We start from the raw sequence: 26,973 nt of genomic DNA, 5'->3' as shown, positions 1-26,973 counted from the left end.
GCCCCTCCGAAACCCTTTCAGACTGAAGAACTGGAACAGCGAATGCTTCTGCCCCGATGCCGTGGCGAAACCTCCTGACACAGATCAGACAGTCCACGAGTCTGTACGAAGTCAGGATACATAGCTGAAGGCTTGACAAAGACAAGCTGAAGCAGAGAACTAGCAAGGGCGAGGCTGATGGCTTGAAACAAGATTGATGACTTGTAACCAGGCTGATGGCTTGCAAAATGTACAGCTGAGCTAGAGTAGAACTGAAGACAGGAACCAAGCCGAACTGAAGAACACAGTAGCAGAGTGTGGAAGACAGAAGGCAAGCAAGATCCAACATAAGTTCCCCTTACTCCTTATCATGTATTCCATGTTTGATTCTCATGTTTACCTTTTCGCTATTCCCCTTAATCCCCTCTTGTAATCCATGTTCAATTCTATTCTTGTTCAATTCTTGTTCAGTTTTGTTCATATTGTTTGCTGTAATTTCCAACTGTTGGTTCTCTGTAAACCGAAGCGATATGTACTTGTACATGATCTTCGGTATAAAAAAGTCTTTAAATAAAAATAAATAAATAATCCAGGGCTGAGGCAGGCAGTGAGCGAGGAGAATCCAGTAACTGGTCTGTGGTCAAGGCAGGCAGAATCCAGAACAGTCCGAGGTCGAGGCAGGTAGTGAGCAGGCAGAATCCAAAACCAGGCACACAGTGAGCAAGACAAGGACCAGGAACTGGCTAAAGAACCTGTTGCTCAAGCAAAGAGTCCAGGTTCAGGCAGGCTAAGTAGTCTAGCTCGTGTATTACATTATCATCAGGGCGAATGCCCAGCTCTCTCCCTCCAGTGTCCGCAGAATCATGCGTGCGATGCGCATGTACACCTGTGCATTCCTTTGTAGGGACTTAGTTGCAAAAGTGTTAGGGTGCCCACTGGCCATGCCCTGTCACACAGTGAGCATCTGAAGCCAGGATTCTGGGAAGGCAGCTGGATTCCAATTGTTTGATTATTACCTTGGAGTGCAAAATGTTTCCCAACATATTTTTTAAACTGAGGCAGTGGGACTAACTGGGAACTATGCCATGGATCCCAGAAAAATTTTGTGAATTGGCATGCTCTGACAAAGGGAAATTTACAGAGTTGGAATTGGAAACTCCGAGAATTGAAATTAACCAAGTTCATCTATATAATTAATCTCTCTTCCACATAAGCAATTTGATGCATCAACTGAAATTAAGAGATTTCCATCAGTAAAAGAATGTAATCATAGAGATCTCTTGCAATTCTCGCAAATACTGGGGAATGTAAAATTGAAATAATTGAAAAGCTTCCTCGCAATAATCTCAATCATAAGAAAATGCCATTCTGGGTCAAACCAAGGGTCCATCAAGCCCAGCATCCTGTTTCCAACAGTGGCCAATACAGGCCACAAGAAACCTAGCAAGTACCCAAAAACTACCGTATTTTTCGTTCCATAAGACGCACCTGACCATAAGACGCACCTAGGATTCAGAGGGGGAAAAAGTCTATTTCATGTTACCGTTGCTAGTAATAGCAGTGGCTATTTTCTAAGTCAACTTAATTAATAGCAGATAATGGACTTCTCCTCCAAGAACTTATCCAATCCTTTTTTAAACACAGCTATACTAACTGAACTAACCACGTCCTCTGGCAACAAATTCCAGAGTTTAATTGTGCATTGAGTGAAGAAGAACTTTCTCCGATTAGTTTTAAATGTGCCACATGCTAACTTCATGAAGTGCACCCTAGTCTTTCTATTATCTGAAAGACTAAATAACCGATTCACATCTACCCGTTCTAGACCTCTCATGATTTTAAACACCTCTATCATATCCCCCCTCAGCCGCCTCTTCTCCAAGCTGAAAAGTCCTAACCTCTTTAGTCTTTCCTCATAGGGGAGCTGTTCCATTCCCCTTATCATTTTGGTCGCCCTTCTCTGTACCTTCTCCATCGCAATTATATCTTTTTTGAGATGCGGCGACCAGAATTGTACACAGTATTCAAGGTGCGGTTTCACCATGGAACGATACAGAGGCATTATGACATTTTCCGTTTTATTCACCATTCCCTTCCTAATAACTCCCAACATTCTGTTTGCTTTTTTGACTGCCGCAGCACACTGAACCGACAATTTCAATGTGTTATCCACTATGACACCTAGATCTCTTTCTTGGGTGGTAGCACCTAATATGGAACCTAACATTGTGTAACTATAGCATAGGTTATTTTTCCCTATATGCATCACCTTGCACTTATCCACATTAAATTTCGTCTGCCATTTCGATGCCCAATTTTCCAGTCTCACAAGGTCTTCCTGCAATTTATCACAATCTGCTTGTGATTTAACTACTCTGAACAATTTTGTATCATCTGCAAATTTGATTACCTCATTCGTATTTCTTTCTAGATCATTTATAAATATATTGAAAAGTAAGGGTCCCAATACAGATCCCTGAGGCACTCCACTGCCTACTCCCTTCCACTGAGAAAATTGTCCATTTAATCCAATCTGTTTCCCGTCTTTTAGCCAGTTTGTAATCCACGAAAGGAGATCGCCACCTATACCATGACTTTTTACTTTTCCTAGAAGCCTCTCATGAGGAACTTTACCAAACGCCTTCTGAAAATCCAAGTACACTACATCTACCGGTTCACCTTTATCCACATGTTTATTAACTCCTTTAAAAACGTGAAGCAAATTTGTGAGGCAAGACTTGCCTTGGGTAAAGCCATGCTGACTTTGTTCCATTAAACCATATCTTTCTATATGTTCTGTGATTTTTATGCTTAGAACACTTTCCATTATTTTTACTGGCACCAAAGTCAGGCTAACCAGTCTGTAGTTTCCCGGATCACCCCTGGAGCTCTTTTTAAATATTGGGGTTACATTAGCTGTCCTCCAGTCTTCAGGTACAATGGATGATTTTAATGATAGGTTACATATTTTTACTAATAGGTCTGAAATTTCATTTTTGAGTTCCTTCAGAACCCTGGGGTGTATACCATCCGGTCCAGGTGATTTACTACTCTTCAGTTTATCAATCAGGCCTACCACATCTTCTAAGTTCACCGTGATTTGGTTCAGTCCATCTGAATCATTACCCATGAAAACCTTCTCCGGAACGGGTATCTCCCCAACATACTCTTTAGTAAACACTGAAGCAAAGAAATCATTTAATCTTTCCGCGATGGCCTTATCTTCTCTAAGTGCCCCTTTAACCCCTCGATCATCTAACAGTCCAACTGTCTCTCTCACAGGCTTTCTGCTTCTGATATATTTTAAAAAGTTTTTACTGTGAGTTTTTGCCTCTTCGGCCAACTTCTTTTCAAATTCTCTCTTAGCCTGTCTTATCAATGTCTTACATTTAACTTGCCAACGCTTATGCATTATCCTATTTTCTTCTGTTGGATCCTTCTTCCAATTTTTGAATGAAGATCTTTTGGCTAAAATAGCTTCTTTCACCTCCCCTTTTAACCATGCCGGTAATCGTTTTGCCTTCTTTCCACCTTTTTTAATGTGTGGAATACATCTGGACTGTGCTTCTAGGATGGTATTTTTTTAACAATGACCACACCTCTTGACCACGCCTCTTGCACACTTTTTACCTTTGTAGCTGCTCCTTTCAGTTTTTTTCTTACAATTTTTCTCATTTTATCAGTTTCCCTTTTGAAAGTTTAGCACGAGAGCCATGGATTTGCTTACTGTCCCCTTTCCAGTCATTAATTCAGATTTGATCATATTATGATCACTATTGCCAGTGATGGCGAATTTGCATTAAGGAACCAAATTTGCTACAGGAACCATGAAGGTCTTGTAAAACAAGAACGGAGATGAAAATAAAAAGAACTGTGGTTTGCTTTTTCATGTTTGCATTTGTTTCTTTTTCTTTTGATAAATTTATGATGAATGCTGGGGGATGTGGGGAGGGCACTCAAGAGCACCGAGTCTGTGATTTCAGCTCTATAATGAGCTATTGGAGGCAAAGATACTGGAAAGGAAAAATACTAGGGGGTGGGGGGTAAAAGGAGATAGGGAAAAGGGGGAAATTATTCTCATAATTATCAGAATTTCTGATGTGTGGCTAACTTTAAACAAAAGAAACTGTATAATGGTGTAAGGAAGTATATAAGTGGTAGGAGTTATGCTGGAGCTCCACATTTTGCTACATGGGTTCTTTATAAGTGAAGAGTTAATAGGCAAAACTGTGTGTTAAAACTAGATTTATTTCCTGGAATGTTGATGGGTTAGGCAACCCCTATCAAGAGGAGAAAAGTTTTACAAGCCTTGAGCAGGCACAAAGTGCCAGTGGCTTGCATTCAAGAAACTCATCTTTTGGATGTAGAAAGTAGAAAATTGAGGCGAGAATGGGTAAGTTCATATCATAACTCACCAACTAAAGGGAAAAAGGCAGGTGTAGTTATAAACAAATGTGTACATTTTCAAAAATAAGTGAAATTTGTGACCCTGAAGGTAGATTTATAATTTTAATTGGGAAAATTAATGGTAAAGAAATGACTATCTGCAATCTCTATGCTCCAAATGAATATAATCACACTTTCTTCCAACGCATAGTGGCTATCTTACTGACAAATCTAAAAGGAGCTTTACTAATGGCGGGTGATTTCAATTGTGTTCATGACTCTGCACTAGACAAATCTGTTAGTAATGAAAGGAAAGGTAAAGGCAAAGCATACCTGTGTAAAATGTTATTACTGGATGTGTGGCACATCCTAAATTCAGACGCAAAGGATTACACACGTGTCAAAGGTACAAAAATCCTGTCCAGGATAGATTACATTTTGGCATCTCAGTCTCTCTTTCACCAAAAATTATTACAACAGAAATAGGTCCATCTGTAATATCAGATCATTCTATAATTTGGTTAGACATTTATTTGTCAGAAGAAGAGAAGGGAAGGAAACTTTGGAGGTTCCCAGGCCAATTAATTGGAGATATAGAATTTCAAGCTTACCAACAAAGGAAGTGGATGGAGTTTGAAATTAACAAAAATCAACATAAGGATTCCTCTACATTGTTTTGGGAAACCAGAAAGGTTGTCATGAGGGGAGAAATCATCTCTTTATTTATTTATTTAAAACTTCTTATATATCATCATAGCAAATGGAATTTGATCAAAACGGTTTACAAATAATTCTAACTTAACAAATCAAGAATAAAATAAAAATAAATTTGTTTTTAAGATTGAGGAAATAAAATACAGTTAGAGCAAAAATAAAATCGATAACATATCAATATAAATAAAATGTTATATCTATAGAATTTAATAAATCTATTTTAATAAAACGGAAAGATAGAAATAAAATAATTATATCAACTGAGAAGGAGAAAGAAAAATACCTTGCTTCTTATTCTTTGTTTTTAAACGCTTCTTTAAAAAGATATGTTTTTAACGACTTTTTGAAATCCTTACTATTGGAAATTTGGCATAGTGAGTTTGGTAGGGCATTCCAGTGTATAGGTCCTGCGACCGAAAAAGCTCTCTGTCTGGTAACATTTAGTCTAGCTAGTCTTACAGATGGTATATCTAAAAGATTCTTAAAGTAGTGCCTAATAGGAAAAAATAAAAGGTTAAATAAAATCATACTACATTTGGAAGAGAAATTAAAAGTAATAAAAAAGAAAACTTGGTACAGGTGAATAGAGAAATAAAGACAAATACAAAGTAATATCGGACAGCCTTAGCTTTTTGCTTCAGTAACAAAGTGGGGAAACGTTTGGCTAATGCAATTAAAGTATGGAAAGGAAAACTTTCATTGAGAAATTGAAGAACAAAGCAGGCAAAACGGTTGTAAAAAGTGAGAAAATATGCGAAGTTATGAGAGACTTTTATGCGACCATCTACACTGATGACAGAAAAGGGGGAGAGGCAGAGGAAAATTCCTTTAAGGATCTACAGCTATCCCAAGTGTCTAAGGAAAAGTTAAGATATCTCAACAAACCAATTCAGATACACGAGATACTTAATGTAATTAAATCAGGCAAATCTCATAAAAGCTTCAAGCTCCGATGGTTTTAATATTAACTTTTATAAGACCCTAAGCCATCAAATTACTGGCCCGATGGGTACATTTTTTTGTGGGTGCCCTCCAAAAAGGATCATTTCCTCCAGAGTGTAACAGGGCTTACATCACGGTTTTGGCCAAACCTGGGAAAGACCCGATAGTACCTTCTTCTTATCATCCTGTGTCAGTGCTAAATTGTGACCTAAACATTTTTGCTAAAATTATAGCAGATAGAATGAGTATAATAATGCAATCTATAATCATGGATAATCAAGTAGGCTTTATGAAGGGAGGAGCTGCAGGAGCTCACGTAATAAAGCTGATCATGGCAATGACATTATGTAAAGAAAATAATATCCCCCGCCTTAGCAATAGGCTTCAACTCAGAAAAGGCCTTTGACTGAGTATCCTGGCCATATATGTTTTCAGTGATGCAGAGATTTGGATTCAAAGGCAAAATTCTAGACTTTATTTCTGTCCTTTACAAAACACCACTGTAGATTCTTGTTCATACCCAGGATCAGTCCAGACAAGTGGGTTTTGCATCTCTACCAGCAGATGGAGGCAGAGGATAAAAACTTTTCAGGCACTGCTACATAACAGAGAGTGCCACCTTCAGTCCCTCAGTATTTCTCTGTCTCCAGCAGTAGTAGAGGTGCAAACCTGCAGTCTGAGAGACATTTAAAAAAAAATGAAATAAATGAATAGAAAAAAGGCAAAATTCAGTAGAAGAGGTACTTTCTGAGGTGTACGGTACTTTCGTGAGCCATCCCTCAGGTAGAGACGGGCGAGCAGGGGGTTGGCGATCCTTAGCCTGTCTCAGCCCGCAGCATCTAGAGGGACTTGAAAGCTGGGGGTCCTGGTTCCCTCTCTCCTTTCACAGTCTTCTCCTCCTCACTGCCGGCCAGGAACAGGAAAGAATATCTTTTATCAGGGTCTGTTTTTTCAGAGGTGCTTTTCCTTTAAATTTAAACTTTAAAAAAATAAAATATACTTTAGGAGCAAGTCGGAAGGACCGGACAGATGGTGCTTTCACCAGGGGCCCAGAGCAGTTTGGGGAGAGTGATTCGTGCCGCTGGCAGGCCACCTTTAATTATGCTGCACTGTGACCGTGCCACATTGCGCGTCGGTAATGGCGCCAAACTCAGAGCAGTTTATGGAATAGCCATCGCAGTCTCCTGACCGGAACATCATTCAGCCACTTTGGGGAGAACTCAAACATGCAGTTCATACTAGAAGAAAAAAGAATTTACAGGATCTGGAAACTTTTTGCCAAGAGGAATGAGCAGCTTTACCACATGAGAAAATAAAGGTCTTCATAGACAACTATCACAAAAGACTGCAAGCTGTCATTGATGCACTAGGGGGCAATACCCGATATTAAGAATTAAGGGTAAGCAAACTTTTGAACAGGACCATTTTATTATTTCCTTTCTTGCTATGGTTTGTTGAATGATTGTGCTATTCTGTGATGCATAAAGATAGTTTAATTTGAAACACATTAAAAATAACAGACATGTGTTTACTGATTACTCGTTTTCTTAAAATGCTACACATCTCACAGATTCTGCCAGCAGTCTGTAAACTTGTGGTATGTTATTATCACCACAAGTTAGAAGTATTGTGTATAATTTGTAAATTTCAAAAGCTATACTACAATACGAGATATTCTGATGGTAGTGGACTAGCTTGAGTCTTATTTGAATTGTATTTAACCAAAGAATAATATCTTTGTACCTTACCGCTGATGGTAATATGGAGACGGGGAAGTAAAAAAGGAGCTCAGTTTTGATATTACCAATCTTATAAGCCCAAAGATGGTATGAGACAACTTCTTAGACCAGTATAACTTATATTACACATGAAAACGGCATAAGATATTACTGCTGTTTATTTGGATGTACTACTATTATTATTATTAGTTAATAAGTCTGCTTCTTCATACTACAGCAGTTTCCTGTGTCTTAGAGGAGGTTATCGAAAAAGGTAGCTGAGTTACAACTACAAATACATTGTTAAACAATGTGAAGAATTGCAAAGAAAAGTAAAGTAATGAAGATCACAAAGGGATTTAGTGGACTGGAGGGGTGGGGGAGAAAAAAAAAGGAACAGTAGGAAGATTGTTGAAGCTGTCATTTTAAATGTTCTATTGTGGTTATACTCCACTATTTCTCAAAATGTTTTGAAAAAAAAGTTGTGTCTGTTTCGTCTGAGATGCCACCAGGTTTATATATTTCAAACAGCTTCATGAAGTTTCACTGGAAGCAAATACAGAGTCAAGTGATGTGGCCACAGCCCAGTTACAGGAGCCAGCCAGAAATGGAGAAGAACAAAATGCAGTGAATGATATCAAAGGAGGTAAATCAAGTGGTTACATGTATGCTTATATAGTATTGTCTGAAAAGAATTGGAAAGTCTTTTGTTTTTACTTCTAATAGTTTGCAGATAGAAATGAAAAAATTTAAAATTTTCTCTTTGCTGTTTCCTTCTTTTTTGCTAATATTGAGGCATGAAAGCATCTCAGCTTCCTCACCAACTTCAGTTAATTTCCTCAAAAGAGTACCTCATTCACTGGAAGTTGACTTAATGCAAGATGTATTAAATAGTTCTTTGTCTACTTTGCTTGTGTCACGCAGAAAGGAGTTGAGGCAGTTGTGTACTTTCATGCCAAGCGGTTGTATTTCTTCATAGGCTCTTGCTTCCTAACTTGTTTCAGGCTGACAGTACAGCAGAGGCAAAGCCATGTGTTGCAGACAACGACCGTGAGCCCCTCTTGCTGCAGGGCAGTTGGGGTAACCTCGAGGGCTGGGCCCTAAGGTTTGTGCTGATGGCGGGTGAGCAAGTCTTGGCATGGGCCAGGCTATGACAGACTCCACAAGGCTATAGTGAATGCTGAGGGCTTGATGGGAGCAAGGCAGAGACTGGAGTGGAGCAAGGCTGAAGCACTGGAACAAAGCTGAAGACCTGGAACAAGGTGATCTTTTTGCAGAGGCAAGACGGGAGTGTCTTGAAGAGCCCTTTTATAGGGCAGGTGACAGTGACATCATCAAAGGGCGCCGTGGGCCCTTTAAAGGAGACTGTGTTTGGGTGTATGTGCGCCTAGGAACCAGCGGCGGTATTCAGCGTGAGTGCAGCCATGAGTGGGGGACCGTCCATGAGCGTCAAAACATAACACCATGTGTCACTAAATGGACCAGAGCTAAAAGTATGGCTTTGCAGTGCCTAGTGCTGCTGATTTCCAGGAGGGGATGGGATATTTGGCAGGACTCAGAGCCCAATACCACCAAGTGGCTGCAGCTAATGGCAGCTGAAGATAATAGAAGAAATGCATGCTGGTTCAGACCAAGGTCCATCGAGCCCAGCATCCGGTCTGACAGTGGCCAGTCCAGATCCCAGTAGATTTATATCTTGTTAATTACTCCCAGAGAATAGCAATAACTATCATGGAATGTTCTGCTGTGCTAATTGCCTTGAACACATCTTCTGGCAACAGGTTCTACAGCTTGATTGTGCACTGAATGAAAAAGTACTTTTTCTGATTTGTTTTAAATATGCTAGTTGATAGTTTCATGGAGTGTCCTCCTTGTTTTAATATATTTGAAAGGGCATATAGCCGTCCTTTATTTGCCCGTTCCACCCTAATCATGATTTTATAAACTTCTATCATGTACCCTCTCAGCTGCCTCTTTTCCAGACTGAAGAGACCTAACCTGTGTAGGCTCTCATACAGGAGCCATTCTATCCCTTTTATCATTTTTGACACTCTCCTCTGCACCTTTTCTAGTTCTGCTATGTCTTTTTAAAGATGGGATAACCAAATCTATACCCATTATTCAATGTGAAGTCGAACCATGACTCGATACAGAGGCAATATGATACTTTCCATTTTATTGTCCACTCTGTTTTGGATCATTCCTAACATTATATTCCTCTTCATTTAGCCAGACCAGTCCAGACAAGTGGGTTTACGCTCCACTACTAGCACATGGAGGCAAAGAACAACAGGCTTGTGACCTTAGCCTTCATAAGGCCCTGTGCTGCTCCAGCCTGCCAGTATTCTCTTTCCATTAGATGGTAGATCAAGTGTCCCATGCTGGAAGCTGCTGCTGGTCTAGACCAGGTGAAAAGAAATCCAAATTTTGGGGCTGCTTCTGAGGTGACTGCCCTTTGAGGGCTGTTCCTCCTGCAGTAGACCACAGCTGGAAACTAGGGGGTTTCCTTTGAAGATTTGATCTGTGCTTGAGCCAATTGTTGGCTCCTATCTCCTCTCCTATCTCCTCTCCCTTTTGCTCTCTCTTCTCCCTCCACTTCTTTCTCTTTTCTCCTCTGGTGGCCTTCCTCCATTCCTCCTTTTGGGGTGAGGCTTGGTTGAGGCGAGAAAGCTTCTTTAATTAAAAAAAAAAAAAAAAGGAAGAAGAATCTGGGCCTAGCAAGACTGCATTCTCAGCCCGTGTTGAGGAGAGTCACACTTGTGTCAGTGCGGAACTGGGTAGCAGTGACATTTTGTGTGTGGAGTGAGCACTGCTTAAATGGGAGAACAGAAGCACAGCAGCCATTGTTTGGCTTGCCTGAGTTATTGAGCGATATCGGAGGGGGAAGCTTTTCTGCCTGTCATGCTGGTTGCTGTCCGAATTCAATTCTCCTTTTCCCCCTGCTGTTGAAGAAGAGAGCAATGGTGGAGTTGCATCAATATTATCAAAGCTTATTGATTAAGGGTAGTAACTGCCGTACCAGCAAGTTACCCCCATAAACTGTTCTCTTAATTTCTATCCTTTAGCCTTTAGGGATCCACAATATTCACTCCCAATACTATATCTCTTCCATGGGGTGGTGTAGTTCCTGGAATCAGGTTTATGGCACAATCAAAGGGGCGGTGCTCTGGTAGAATGTCGGCCACCTGTTTGGAGAACCCTTCCGCGTAATCGGCATACTGAGGAGGTATTCCCAGGGAGGTTGTGGCTATTGGAAGTGGTAGTAGAGGTCTTACCGGGAGCATACAGGAAGACAGACAACGATGGTTCCATCGGGACAGCTGACGGGACCTCCAGTCAAAACTAGGAGAACTGCCTTCTCCAGGACATGGAAGGCTATCTTTTCTTGATGGAGAAGGCCAGTCTGGAGAGTCACGGGTTCAGTTGTGGTGGTGATTTCCCCAGGTAAGGGTTCGCTGTTGATGGACGAGATGTAGAGTGGAGTCTCTCTACGGATGGTGAGAAGTTTGAGGTGTTCCGCCAGGGCCTTCATGATAAAGTTTCCCCCGGCTCCAGAGTTCACTAAGGTGAGGGTGGAAAACTAGCTGGCATCAGTCGTGAGGGTAATGGGTAGGGGTAAGCTGGGGAGAAGGAAGAGCACAGCCCAGGGTCAACTCCCCACTGACTCCTAGGCTCTGGAGTTTCCCGGCCTCAGTGGGCGTTGAGCTCGTAGATGCCCCTGTCTGGCACAGTAGAAACATAGGCCCAGAGAGCGTCGCTGAAAACTCTCCTCCGATGAAAGATGGCTCTGTCCAAGCTGCATCGGCTCTTCCTGGCTTGTCAATCCGGACGAGGCGACAGGTGACGGAGTGAGAAGACGTGAGAAAGAGGGGGCCAGCAATATTGACCTTCATGGGACCCGTAACTCTCGGGTTCTCTGCTGGAGTCGACTATCAATTCTCCTGGCCAGATCAATGAGAGCGTCGAGGGATTCGGGGAGTTCTCGGGCAGTCAGCTCGCCCTTTATTCGATAGGATAGTCCTTCTAAGAAAATATTTCAGAGACTATCCTCCCTCCAGTTCAACTCTGAAGCCATTGTTCGGAACTTGATAGCATATTCTGCCACGGTTTTTGAACCCTGGCGTAAGTGCAATAGGTCTGACCCCACTGTATCGCGTCAGCCAGGTTCGTCGAAGACTAACTTGAAGGCCTTTACGAATTGTTGCAGATCCTGGAGCAAGACGTCACCTCGCTCCCAAAGCGGTGATGGCTAAGGTGAAGGTCGTTTTAATGGAATCGCTAGAAAACTGCAAGGGCTGCAAGGAAAAGTGCATAAAGCACTGATTCAAAAATCCTCTGCACAACTTAGGATCTCCTGCATATCTGGGAGGTGGATGGTGGCTGCTGCCAGGGAGGCCAAAAGAGAAACAGTAGCTGCATTGCTGGTCGGGGCAGTAGAGGCGTCCAGGCGGGCATTGATCCTTTCCACCGAGCCAGCAAGGGCCTCCAAGAATTGCTGCTGCTGTTGGATTTTTTGTGCGAGTCTCGGAAATGGCCTGGAGGCCGTAGAGATCTTCCAGGTCCATGGCCTCTGCAAGCTTTTGCGACAGTGGACCCCTGAGCCGAGACAAGTATATTCTTATCTGAGAGAGGACTTCCCAGGCTCTGGTCATTGGGAGGCAGATCTCAGTACCAGTCCAGTGTCGAGGCCAGCAGCAGACAGCAAGATCCAGCTATCAGTCCAAAGTCGAGGCAGGTGTCTAGCAGCAGAATCCAGCAAACAGTCCAAGGGTCGAGGCGGGCAGCAGATGGGAGAATCCAGATACTGGTCCAAGGTCGAGGCAGGCGACTAGCAGCAGAGTCCAGTAAACAGTCCAAGGGTCAAGACGGGCAGCAGACAGGAGAATCCAGATACTGGTCCAAGGTCAAGGCAGGAGGCTAACAGCGGAATCCAGCAAGCAGTCCAGGGGTCGAGGCCAAGAGTCAGTCCAGAGGGCGAGGAGAGGATGGGTACGGAGAGGGACAGGAACCAGGATAGAGGAGCAGAACCAACGCAGCCAGCAGCTTCAGGAGACCTATTGCAGAGGCAAGGCTGAAGAGCAGAGACCAGACCCAAATAGTTCCTGCTCAATTATGTCAGCTGGGAACCGCGGGAACTTTCCCTGCCGCGGTCCCTTTAAGGCCTGACGTGAGGCGCGTGCGTTCACCTATACTGCAGTCGGGTTCGGGGGACTAGCAATGTTCCCAGCGGCCGCGAGGGATCGTGGCTGCAGCTTCTTGCCGCCACAAGAGAGGACAGCTTAGCACCAGGACCCCAGCGGGTGACGGACACCGGCTGCGCACTCCCATGGCCAGTGAGCATAACATGTATTTTGATTTTCAGAAGGCATTTGTCAAAGTCCTTCATGAGAGACTCTTTAGGAAATTGTAAGGTCATAGGATTGGAGGAGGTATCTTATGGATTGGTAACTGGATAAAAGACAGGAAACGAGGGTAGGACTAAATGGTCAGTTTTCTGAATGGAGAATGGTCTTTAGTTGGAGTGCCCCATGAGTCTGTATTTGGGACCTGTGCTATTTACCATATTTATAAATGTTCTGGAGAAAGGAAGGAGTGAGGTGGCCAAATTTGCAGATGACACAAAATTGCTTGAGTCATTAAAATGGCAGAAGATTATGAAGAAGTGCAGAAAGACTTAGTAAGAATAGGAGACTGGGCTTCTAAATGGCAGATACAATTTAATATAGACACATGCAAAGTAATGCACATAGGGAAAAATAATCCCAGTTACAAGCACCTGATGGGTTCCGCGTTGTCAGCACCCAGGAAAAGAACCTCTGACTTCTTCTGGATAATACTTTGAAATCTTTGGCTTAGTGTGCAGCAGTGATCAAAAAGGCAAATAGAATGTTAGAAATTATTTTGAAAGGAATAAAGAACAAAACTGAGAATATCATAATGCACATGGTATAGATCCATGGTGCAATTGCACCTTGAGAATAATCTGCAGTTCTGGTTGCCCTATCTCAAAAAAAGCATAGCGAAAATGGAAAGGTACAGAGAAGGGCGACAAAAATGATAAAGGGGATGGAAAAGCTCCCTTATGGAGAAATGCTAAACAGATTTAAGGCTCTTTAGCTTAGAAAAGAGATTACTAAGAGGGGATATGATTAAAATTTATAAAATCATGAGTGAGGTGGAACTGGAAAATAGGGAACGGTTATTTGCCCTTTCAAACAACACTAGGACTAGGGGATATTCCATGAAACTACCAACTGGAAAATTTAAAACAAATTGTAGGAAGTATTGTTTTACTCATTGCGCAATCAAGCTATATAATCTGTTGCCAGAGGATATGGTTAAAGCAACTAATATAGTGGGGTTCCAAAGAGAATTTAGACCTGGGGAATTCTGCGCTACTGCGGAGCACAGAATCCCCTCCCCCCCCCCCCATGCAGAATTGCTAATTTCTGCGCAGAAAATGGCAGAGGAGTCCCGGCATGCCACAATTAGAGTGCGTGAAGGCCTCGGTGCACTGTTCGCAGCAAAGATGAAGGCCCCGGCGTGCCGTTCGCCACGAAGATGAAGACCCCAGTGAGAGTGAATGTGTGTGTGTGAGAGGAGAGGGAGAGGAGGGTGTGAGGGAGGGGAGGGTGAGAAGAGAGAGCATGGGAGGTGAGAGAGCAGGGGGGAGGATGCTTGAGTGTGGATGCCAGAGAGCGGGAGCCTATATGAGGAGATTGTGAAGGAGTGTGTGTGTGTGTGAGAGATTGGGAGCTCATGTGTATGAAAAAGGGATCATGTGTATGTAAGGGTGCTAGCCTGTGTGAAGGGATTGTGTGTGTGTGAGTCAGAGCCTGTGTGAAGGGGTGCATAAAAGAGAGACATAGGCAGCCTGTGTGAGGATGTTTGTGTGAGAGAGAAAGGGAGCTTGTGTGGGTATGCATGCAAGAGAGAGGGACCCTGATTGAGGGTTTGTGTATGTGTACTAGAGAGAGGGAGCATGTGTGTGAGAGAGGGAGGGACAGTGGTGGGCAATACTGAGAATGGGGTCAAACTCTGGGACTGACGATAGTGGAAGGGGTTGAGCCTAAAGGTGGAGGGGAGAGATACTGGCAGGTGGAGGAGTTGGGACCTGAGAGGGCAAAGTGGCCAGGGAAGTAGGGAGAGCGAGTGGAAGGGACACTTACAGTGAATTTCTAGGGAAATTCTACTCAAAATATTTAAAATTCTGCATCTCTTAAGTAATAACTTTCTTCTGTATTAATTTAAAATGTAATTGCTTAAAGACTGTCATGTAAATTGTGTTATTTTGACCAATATAAAGTTTGCAGAATTTTGTTTTTGTGTGCAGAATTTTAATTTTTTTTTGCACAGAATTTCCTCAGGAGTAAGAATTGGACAAGTTCCTGAAGGAAAAGTCTATAATCAGTTATTAGACAGGTAGACTTGGGGAAAGCCATTGCTTATCCCTGGGAGTGAAATATAAGAAATAGATCAACTATTGGGGGTCTGATAGGTACTTGTGATCCAAACAAGTCACTGTCAGAGATAAAGTGCTGGGTGGAAAGGACCTTGGTCTGACCCAGTTTGGGCATATCTTATGTTCTCCCAATGAAGGACCCAGTTTCTGGAGTTTTGGATAGGCAGTCTCATCTCCACCTTTTACTGGAGTTGGGTCCTTATAACCTCAGACCAATAGGTTCTGGAAATTATAAAAAAGGGCTATACCCTGGAGTTTGCCTGCCCTATTTCAGACACTTTTATGGTTTTTCCCTGCTCCTTTGCAAAAAGAACAGTGGTTTGAAGTTCGTTGGAACGGATGTACCATATAGGGGTGGTGGTTCTGGTCCCCCTCTCACAAAGCATCAAGAAAGATATTACATTTATTTCATGATTCCTAAAATAGAAGATACATTTCACTCCAGTCTGAACTTAAAGCAGGACAACAAGGCACAGAGGGTTTCTCTGTTCAGGCTGGAGACACTATGGAAGCTCCCGGTTGCAGTAAGGCAGGGGGAATATTTGACTTCCTTGGATTTTATGTTTATTTTCATATTCCCATGCAAGAGAGTATGAGCATTATCTACGGTTTGCTATCCTGGGAGGTCATTTCCAGTTTCAAGCTCCTCCATTTGCTCTAGAAGTGGCTCTGAGGACCTTTTTCAAGATGGTGAAGGTAATGGTGATGGTTCTTTGAAGAGAAGGAATTTTGCTCCACCCATAATAGGATACTTGGTTAATCTGAGCCAAATCATAGTTGGAGAGCAAAGAAGTTACTACCAGAGTGGTATGTTTATTGCAGTAACTGGGCTGGGTGGTCAACCTGACCAAGAACAAGTTGTTCCCCTCCCAGCTTTTGGAGTACCTGGGAGCTCACTTCATTATTATGAAGGGCCATATTTACATGACGGAAGAAAGGTTTGTCAAACTTCATGCTCAAGTGAAAGGCTTGTTAGCAATGCAGGGGCCAAGGATCTGGGGTTATCTACAGGTTCTGAGGTCCATGGCATCAGTGTTGGATCTTATTCTGTGGGCAAGAGCTCATATGTGACCTTTTCAGAAGGCTCAGCTTTCCAGATAGTTGCATCAGTCCCAGATCTTCTCCATTTGGCTCCCCTGCAGGAAGAGATGAGGTCCAATCTGGCTTGATGGCTGAGTTCCAAGAATCTGGAAATAGAAGTGGATTTTGAGCCCCCTTCATGTGTGATAGTAACCACCAATGTCAGTCTCTTTGTCCAGGGAGCACATTGTAAGGGTGAGGTGGCTCAGGGGATGTGATCTCCCCTGGAGTCCAAGTGGTCCATCAATCCATCTGTGAATGAGGGCGATAAGCTCTGTTGAGCTATGTTTTTCTTCTTCAAGGTTAGACTGTTCATGCTCTCTTGGACAACACTATTACAGTGGCATATGTGAATCATCAGGAAGGAACCAGGACTCTTCGGGTATCAGTGGATCAGCTAATAAGGTTGGCAGAGAGGCATTTAAGGGTGTTCTCAGCATTTAAAAACATAAGTTGCCTTACTAGGTCAGACCTAGAGTCCATCAAACCCAGCATCCTGTTTCCAACAGTGGCTAATCCAGGTTACAAGTACATGGCAAGTACCCAAACATTAATTAGATCCCATGCTACTGATGCAGATAATAAGCAGTGGCTGTTCCCTAACTCAACGTGATTAATAGCAATTCATTGATTTCTCCTCCAGGAATTTATTCAAACCCCTTTTAAACCTAGCTACACTAACTGCCGTAACCACATCTTCTGGCAATGAATTCCAGAGTTTAATTGTGCGTTGAATGAAAAAGAATTTTCTCTAATTTAAATCTACTACTTGCTAACTTCATGCAGTGTCCCCTTGTCCTTTTATTGTCTGAAACAGTAAATAACCAATTCACATTTACCTGTTCTAGTGCTCTCATGATTTTATAGACCTCTGTCATATCCCCCCTCAGCCGTCTCTTCTCCAAGCTGAATAGCCCTAACCTCTTTAGCCTTTCTTCATAGGGGAGCCATTCCATCCCCTTTATCATTTTGGTTGCCCTTCTCCAGTCCAACTATATCTTTTTTGAGATGCTGCATCCAGAATTGCACACAGTATTCAAGGTACGATCTCACCATGGAGCAATTCAGAAGCATGCATGCATGGATGCATTAGCAACAATGGGTCTAGAACAAATCGTCGAGGGACCAACTCACAAAGCAGGACACACCCTTGATCTAATTTTTATCAACACGAACACCTAGGATACACACCAAACTAAAATAACTGAAATACCCTGGTCGGACCACTCCCTCATCAAACCTCCCTTACTTACAACAAAAAACCCACCAAAAACGAAAACAAAAACTTGGGAACTTTCACATACCGCCCCCCATTTGACATTGAAACACTCCAACAAAATCTACAAGATGAACTCAAGAACATTGATTTTACAAATGCAGAAACAGCCACAAACTCATGGATCAACATCACCAAAGACAGAGCAGACAGACTAAACCCTAATGTTGTAAAGTCAATAAAAAACCCAAAACACCAAAATCGATGGTACAACGATAGCATAAGAGCAGCCAAACAGGAACTCAGGAAGAAAGAGAGATCCTGGCGCAAGAGCAAAACAAACACTCTACTCAATGCCTACCGAACACACCTAGCAAACTATAAAAAACTGATACATAATGCAAAAAAAGACTTCTATTCAAATAAAATAAACAAATACCACCATAACCCAAGAATGCTGTTCAACATCGTACATGCACTCACCAAACCTCCAAATGAACTAAGAACAAATCTCCAGTGCTATCAACAGCAATGACTTTGTGGAACACTTCACCGATAAAATCAAAAATCTAATAAACAAATCATTTACCAACAACAACACACCCACCCAAACCCCAAAATTGCATCAGAAAACTACATCAACATGGACCAGCTTCGACTCTGCATCCTCTCTGGAAATCCAAAATATAATAAAAAAAAATGAATCCAGCAAATCATCCTATAGACAGTATCCCCACTCAAACAATTAAACTGATTGTTAACTCAATAAACAAAACAATAACAGACATTGTAAACCTTTCCCTTACCGAAGGGAAATACCCAGATTGCCTGAAATCAGCAATCATTAAACCATTAATAAAAAAGAATAACCTAGATCCAGAAAACATTCAAAACTACCGACCAATATCAAACTTACCATTCATTGCAAAAATCTTAGAAAAAAATTGTCCAATCACAACTCTCAGATTACCTTGACACAAACAACATTCTTCATCCTTCACAATTCGGGTTCAGAAAAAAGTTAAGCACGGAATCTGTCCTGCTCTCACTAAATGACACAGTGCTCAGAGGATTTGACAAAGGACAAAATTACCTATTAATCCTCCTGGATTTATCTGCTGCTTTTGACACAGTCAGCCATTACATCCTAATCGACAGATTATCTGAAATAGGAATCATGGATAACCCATTAAAATGGTTCTTTTCCTACCTATCACACAGAAGCTTCAAAGTAATGAACAACAACAATCTTTCGAATAAAGTAAACCTCAACACAGGAGTTCCACAAGGATCCGCCCTATCAGCTACACTATTCAACATATACCTTCTACCAATCTGCCATAACAAGAATGCCTTGGACTGACCCATTACCTATACGCTGAGCTATACAAATACTGGTCCCTATACAGAAGATTCTTGAAGATACATACGACAGAACTGCTATCTACCTCACGGAAATAAAAAAGCAATTAAGCGACTTGAAACTAATTATAAACATTGATAAAACTGAAGTAATTATTCTAGACAAAAAGAACAACACCACCATCATGAAGCCTTTCATAACAGAGAACCCAAAAATGGTAATTTCACCTGTTTCCCATACACGAAACCTAGGAATCACCATTGACAAGGAACTTTCATTCAAAACACACATAACCAACAAGATCAAAGAAGGATACCACAAATTACTGACACTCAGACGGCTTAAACCATTCCTCACACAAAATGATTTCAGAACAGTTCTGCAACTACTCCTCTTCTCTAACCTAGACTACTGCAACGCCCTACTCCTTGGACTACCTCTCACCAGTTTACGGCCTCTTCAAATCCTACAGAACACAGCAGCCAGAATCTTAACTGGATCTAAAAAACATGAAAATATCACTCCAATACTAATCTCCTTACACTGGCTCCCAATAAAATACAGAATAGAATACAAAGTACTGACAACCCTACATAAAATAATCATTGGACAACAAAGTAACTGGCTAAGCAAATACATCGTAACACACAATCCAAAACAGAACTTGTGATCTAGAAATAAAGGCCTCCTCAAACTCTCTCACACAAGAATCACTCGACTAAATACAACACATGAGAGAGCCATATCAATTGCCAGTCCTAAACTATGGAACTCTATACCAAGTGAAATAAGAACTCAATCAATCATGAAAATGTTTAAAAAAGACTTAAAAACCTGGCTTTTCATGAAAGCCTACTCTAACTCACGAAATCAACCAGCATATAAAGCAAACACGCAACACAACAACAGAAAAAGGATAAACCCCCAGCGAAGTAACAACAGTATGTAGAAAATATCTGTAGAACGAAAGTACTAGAAATATGTAACACGGTGCAGTATGTAAGAACTTTGTAAGTAACACCTTGCAGTAGGTTAAACATGCAGATGTAATAACTTTGTATTTAAAACACTTTGCAGTATAATGCATAAGTGTTAACTTATAGATGAAACTAACCTTCACTACATGATAAGATTGTGATGACGATGTTACAATCTATTGCATGTTTATGTAAACCGTTCTGATGGCGAAACCGAATGACGGTATACAAAACACATTAAATAAATTATGATATTTTCCATTTTATTCACCATTCTCTTCCTAATAATCCCTAGCATTGTTTGCTTTTCTGACTGCCGCAGCACACTGAGCCGATGATTTCTACGTATTATCCACTATGATGCCTAGATCTTTTTACTGGGTGGTAACTCCTAACATGAACCATAACATCGTGTAACTACAGCATAGGTTATTTTTCCCTATGCTATGTGCATCACCTTGCACTTGTCCACAAAAAATTCATATCAGTTGGACGCCCAATCTTCCAGTCTCAAAAGGTGCTTCTGCAATTTATCACAATCCATTTGTAATTTTCTGAATAATTTTGTGTCGTCTGCAAATTTGATCATGTCACTCGTGATACCTCTTTCCGGATTATTTATAAATATAGTAAAAAGCACTGGTCAAAGTTCAGATCCCTCTACTGTTTACCTTTTTCCACTGAGAAAACTGGCTATTTAATCCTACTGTTTGTTTCCTGTTTTTTAACCATTTTACAATCCACAAAAGGACATCACCTCCTCTCCCATGACTTTTTAGTTTTCATAGAAGTCTCTTATGAGGTACTTTGTCAAATGCCATCCCAAAACCCAAATACTCTACATCTACTGGTTCTCCTTTATCCATGTGTTTATTAACCCTTTCAAACAAAAAGGTAGATTTGTGAGGCAAGACTTCCCCTGGGTAAATCCACCCTGGCTGTGTCCCATTAAACCATGTCTATCACATGTCCCATTAAACCATGTGATTTTTCTTTAGAAAACTTTCCATGATTTTTTTCTGAAACTGAAGTCAGGCTCTCACTGGTCTATAGATTCCTGGATCACCCCTGGAGACCTTTTTAAATTTCGGGATTATATTGGCCACCCTCCAATCTTCAGGTACAATGGATGATTTTAGTGATAGGTTATAAATTTCTAGTAATAGGTCTGAAATTTCATTTTTTAGTTCTTTCAGAACTTTGGGGAGTATACTATTTGGTCCAGGTGATTTTCTACTCTTCAGTTTGTCAATCTGGCTTTCCACATCTTCCAGGTTCACCTTGATTAGGTTCACTTCATCCGAATCATCACCCTTAAACACTCTCCGTAACGGGTATCTAAACATCCTCATTAGTAAACACTGAAACAAAGAATTCATTTAAGCTGTACGGGATTACCTTATCTTCCCTAAATGCCCCTTTAAACCCTCGATCATTTGACAGTCCAGCTGATTCCCTCGCAGGCTTCTGGCTTCGGATATGTATTTTAAAGTTTTTATTATGAGATTTTGCCTCTACAGCCAACTTCTTTTCAAATTCTCTTAGCCTGTCTTATCAATGTTTTACATTTAATTTGCCAGTGCATATGCTTTTACCTATTTTCTTCAGATGGATCCTTCTTCCAATTTTTAAAGGAAGCTTTTTTGGCTAAAATAGTCTCATTCACCTCAATTTTTAACTATTCTGGCAATTGTTTGGCTTTCCTTCCATCTTTCTTAATGCATAGAGTATATCTGGTCTGCGCTTCTAAGATGAAATTTTTGTACAATGTCCACGCTACACCTTTCAGTTCTTTTCTATTTTCCTCACTTTATCAAAGTTTCTTTTTTGAAACTTTAGTGCTAGAGTTGTAGCTACTTACTTGTCCCCCTTACAGTCATTAATACAAATTCGATCATGTTATGATCCCTATTGTCAAGTGTCCCCATCTCACCAAATCCTGTGCTCCACTAAGAATTAGATCTAAAATAGCTCCCTCTCTCGTCCGCTTCTGAACCGATTGCCCCATGAAGCAGTCATTTATTTCATCCAGGAACTTTATCTCTCTAGTATGTCCTGATGTTACATTTACCCAGTGAATATTGGGGTAACTGAAATTTCCCATTATTACTGCACTGCCAAATTGGTTAGCTACCCTAATTTCTCTTAGCATTTCATCATTCGTGTTATCATTTTAGCCAGTTGTTATCATTTTAGTATATTGCTATCACTATACTCTTCCCCAACACACATGGGATTTCTACATGGGATTTTCAGGCAGACTTCCTAAGTCACAGCACTCTGGATCCAAGTGAATAGTCCTATCAGAGGAAGCTTTCTCTCAGATTGTGGAGAAATGGGAAAGATCAGTGATGGATTTGATGGTTACTGACAAGAATTCCAAGGCAGCAACGTTTTTCAGCTGCAAGAAAGCGTTGGGGTCAGCTAGTCTGGATGCTCTCATTCAGGAATAGCCGACTCAGGCTCTTCTGTTTGTTTTTCCTCCTTGGCCCTTGGTGGGCAGAGTTCTGCAGAGAGTGGAAAGATATTGAAGTCCTGTGATTCTGGTAGCACCCAAATGGCCCAGATGCCTTGGTATATGGATATAAAGAGACAACTGATTAGGGAGCCCTGTTAATGTCTCATTCCAAGGGAATACTGGTTCAGAGGCTGCTTCTTCATGAAGGTCCAGATCAGTTTTGTCTTACGGCATGGCCCTTGAGAGGGCTACTCTGATTAAGAAAGGTTTCTCTGAGAATGATGTGTTTACTGTTTTAAGAGCAAGAAAGGTTTCTGCATTCCTTGCATACATGGGGGTCTGGAGAGTTAAGCATGGTGTGAAATGCAGAGGATATTAACGAGGAAGGATTCCTTAGTGGATAGCTTGTCCTTTTTGCAGCAAGGCTTGGTGAAAGGTTTGTCATTGAATTTTGTTGAAAGTCTGAGTGACAGCCATTGCTTGTTATAGCAGTTGTCTGGTTGGCCATTGGCTTCTCATCGAGGTATTTCAAGAGTCTTGAAGGGAGCCAGATATATACATCTTCCTAAAAGAGATCATCTTCCTTCTTGGGATCTTAATTTAGTACTTAAGTATTTTTAGGTATTGCCTTTTGAGTTTTTAAAGGAGGCTTCAGTAAATGATCTTACTCTGAAAACAGTTTTGTTCTGGTGGCCTCTGGTTGCAGGCTTTGCTTGTAGGGAAAACTTTTTAAGGTTTTTAGAGGAGGCGGAGTCTATTTTCATGGTTCCTTCCTTCTGCCCTAAGGTGGTTTCTTAGTTTCTCCTGGATCAGCCGGTGGTTCTTCTTCCTTTAGGAGAGAGATTATCCATGAGCCTAAACCCAGCTTCATTTTTTTGGATGTGCAATGAGTTTTGCCTAGGTATCTGAGGGTGACCAGTGCATTTTGGAAGTCAGTCCATGTCTTTGTACTGTTTGACGGTCTTAGGAAGTGAGAACTGGCTTCCTAGGCTTCAGTTGTGAGAGAGATTATGGAGACGATAGTATCAGCATTTATAGCAGAGGGTTTTCTGTTACCTAAGGGACTGCAGACTCATTCTACCTCAGCCCAAGCGACTTCCTGAGCCAAGCTTCATTTGGTCTCTCCAGTAAGGATTTGCAAAGCAGCTACGTAGACTTACTTACACTCCTGTACAAAGCATTACTGCCTTGATGTCTGAGCCTTTGGCTCAAGTGTACTGATGGCAGGCCGGCAGTTTCCCATCCTTCTGAGGGATAGCTTGGATATATGTTAAATGTATTTATTATGTTATTTAAAATGTTATTTGTTATAATGTAAGCCGCCCACGTGGCGACAGTTTTTATTTCACTGTACACCGGTGTGATATGTATTTTATACAGGAACGTCGGTTTATAAAAACTAAAAATAAATAAATAAATAATATATCCCACTTGTTTTGACTGGTTTGACTGGATGAAGATAAAGGTGAAATTTTATCTTACCTGATAACTTGCTTTGCTAGAATCCAGCCAGATCAGTCCAGGTATCTCCCTTACTGCCAGAATGTTTGTTTTTCCAGTTTCATTGCCTTCTTAGGGTATGGGCACCCCTAATCTAGATTCTGTATAGATTTTATGGATCACTGTTGGTCCAGTTTCTTGATTCTTTCTTATTCTGTGTTTTCTTGTTCAGTTTAGCAGCTTTGAATTTTTCTCGTAAGCCTGCTGGTTGGTTGTGGTGAGAGATTTTTATCTTAGCTTGTTACAGTGAATATTGGCAGGCATAAGCAGCATGGGACCTTATAAGAGCTGACATCACAAGCCACCTGTTCTCTGCCTCCATTTGCTGGTAGGGGAGCGTAAACCCACTTGTCTGGATTGGTCTGACTGAATTCCAAGAATGGAAATTATCAGATAAGATAAAATTTCACCTTTCCTTTTTTGACTGCCACCACACACTGAGCTGAGGATTTCAATGTACTTGTCCACGAGGATTCAAACATTCATTTTCCTGGGTAATAACTCCCAATATGGAACTCAGCATTGTGTACCTTTCCTTATGTGCATCACTTTGCACTTTTCAACATTAAATTTCATCTGCCAGATATCCAGTCTCCTAGTCTTGCAAGGTCCTTCTGCAGTTCTTCCAATCCTCTGCTGTTTTAACTACTGAATAATTTTGTGTCATTGCAAATTTGATCACCTCATTCATTGTTCATTTTTCTGGTTGGCGCTGCCATTAGCTTGGGGCCCCCATCATGTTCCAGTCCTTACTAAATAACCCCCCCCAAATATTATGAACTGCCTTGGACTAGAAGTTATTCTTGGCCTCCCTGCAGAACACATACTGATAAGAGGGTATATAGTTTCTTATGAAGCAGGAATTGATCCTTCAGGGGCAAAGAGAGAGGCTGGGGAAAGTGTGTTTGTCAGGTTTCGCAACACAGGCTATAGTTTTTGTATGAATGAGAGAATTTTATGATTTAATAAAAATGTCTGCTGTGTTTGTCAAAAACTGAAACATAACTATAGAAATATAATGTAGCATTGGTTTAAAAAAAAGATTTGTGTTTCAAACTTTACAAATGTTTCACATTTATCTCTTTCCCTTTCTCCAAGCATTGACACAAACTCTGGAAATGAGAGAGAATTTCCAGCGGCAATTGCAGGAGCTCATGTCTGCCACCTCAAGAGTAAACCCACAAGGTCAAAGGGGATCTCTGTCAAGGACTGGTTTTGAAAATTCGCCTTCAACGCCTGACAGCACACGTTCTACTCGTAGCGGCCGCAGTAGAGTCTTGGAAGCTCTCAGGTATGAGATGCTTAGAAGAGTGATTTAAAAAATGGCCTTAAAAGCTGACCTGAGCATATCAGGGTTTTAATTTGTATCCTGTTTATATGTGGAAGCAGTAATATCATTAATAGTAGATCTCAGTGGCAGTGGAATAAGATAAACACAAAGGTGGGTATTCGTACAATAAGAATGTTTTATATAATACATATTTGTAACAAGCTTATAAATATCGGAGAATTGTGCAGCTGTGAGAAAGAGGTGTGTGTGTGTGTAGATGTCTGAGTCTCTCTGTCCAAGTTCTTGATGGTTCATTGTTCAGCTTTATTGCTATTCATTTGCATTTGCCTCCAAGTGCATACATTTTGGTTCTCACATGCAAATGAGACTCCCAGGATGGATGGCGATAACTCCTCTCTTTGAAATAAAAAGAAATATTTGGAGCCACTGAATACAGTATTCAGAAAATCATTGGGCTTATTTATGCAAAGTACAAGCCGTTAAGCCCGTTAAAACGGGCTACATCCCTCTGTCTCTCACCTCCCCCTCTTTCTCTCTCCCCTCACTCTTCACCACCCCCTCCCTCACCCACTCCTCCCCACCCTCCCTCTCCTATCACTCAGTCCCTCCCTCCCACTCAGTCTCACTCACTCCCTCCCCCTCTCTCCCTCCCTCTCACTCACTCAGTCCCACTCACTCCCACTCACTCTCACTCAGTCCCCACGCCCTCCGTCCTCTCCCTCAGTCCCACTCCCTCCCTCCCTCTCTCTCCCTCAGTCCCACTCCCTCCCTCCCACTCAGTCACTCCCTCCCCCCTCCCTCTCACTCACTCAGTCCCACTCACTCTCCCTCAGTCCCACTCCCTCCCTCTCTCTCCCAGTCCCACTCCCTCCCTCAGTCCCCCCTCTCCCTCTCACTCAGTCCCACTCCCTCCCTCTCACTCAATCCCTCCCCCTCACTCAGTCCCTCCCTCCCACTCTCTCTCTCCGTCCCTCCCTCCCACTCAGTCCGTCCCTCCCTCTCTTCTCCCTCCCTCGCTACCGCCCGCTACCGCCGTCGCCGCTACCGCCGTCGCTACCGCCGTCGCCGCCCGCTGCCCGGTACCGCCGCCGCTCGCTACCGCCGTCGCCGCCCGCTGCCGGTACCGCCGCCGCCGCCCGCTGCTGCCACTGGACGCCGCCATTTTTTTTTCTTTCTGAAGCTGCCTCAGAGCGACGTGCTCGCCCGCACATGCGCGGTAGAGCTGGTCTCTACTGCGCATTTGCGGGCCGTCGGTCACAGGCCATTTATAAGGTAGATAGGCAGCTGAATTATTTTGTGGGTACTGACAGAAGCCAGCAAGCATATTGGGGATGGGGGTATGTAAGGAGGGAAGAGCAGCTCTGGAAGTTATCCTGCCTCATCAGACTCACATTTTGATGGCTAGACCCTTAAAAATGATCAAAATCTGTGATTAAGAGAATTAAGAAAACTTTAATAAAAATGCATTTTGCAAGAAGAATTTTATTTTACATGGCCTGAATTTTAAGAGTAAACCTACCAGACCACCTCAACCAGCAAATGGACCTGACAAAATATCCAACTGCTCTGAGCAGTTTCTGTGAAAAAGGCAATGTTTGTATGGTTTAAATCACAGCTTATCACCCTGCTACCAGATGCATGGGTTTATTCCCCTTACCTACCGATGCAGACAGAGGATACAACTTCTTCCTGTGATATCACTGATTCTTATGGTGATGCAGCACAGGTAAAAGCCAGTACTCTGTGTGTCTAGCAGATGGAAGGGTGTATTTTGTGGTACAGAGGGATTTCTGGCTCCCAGGTTTTTGGCCTTTGCCTGTTCCAGTAGAGCTTTTTGAGGCAGTCCTATACCTTAGCAACTTTGCTGTTTCTAAGGTGAACTGCAAG

General features: G+C 42.1%; 1 protein-coding gene across 3 annotated transcripts in view; it reads left to right on the top strand.

Annotated features, from left to right (window-relative positions):
• TOPBP1 (DNA topoisomerase II binding protein 1) overlaps nucleotides 1-26,973 on the top strand; it is a 248,317-nt gene that overhangs the window by 143,159 nt on the left and 78,185 nt on the right. For all 3 annotated transcript variants that reach the window (XM_029589328.1, XM_029589327.1, XM_029589329.1), the window contains exons 19-20: nucleotides 8,271-8,385; nucleotides 24,894-25,086. In XM_029589328.1, the coding sequence (XP_029445188.1) occupies nucleotides 8,271-8,385; nucleotides 24,894-25,086 (308 nt within the window). The remainder of the gene's footprint in view (nucleotides 1-8,270; nucleotides 8,386-24,893; nucleotides 25,087-26,973) is intronic.

This window comes from Rhinatrema bivittatum, chromosome 2, assembly GCF_901001135.1.
Source record: "Rhinatrema bivittatum chromosome 2, aRhiBiv1.1, whole genome shotgun sequence".
NCBI lineage: Eukaryota > Metazoa > Chordata > Amphibia > Gymnophiona > Rhinatrematidae > Rhinatrema > Rhinatrema bivittatum.
This window is presented reverse-complemented; position numbering and strand designations above follow the sequence as displayed.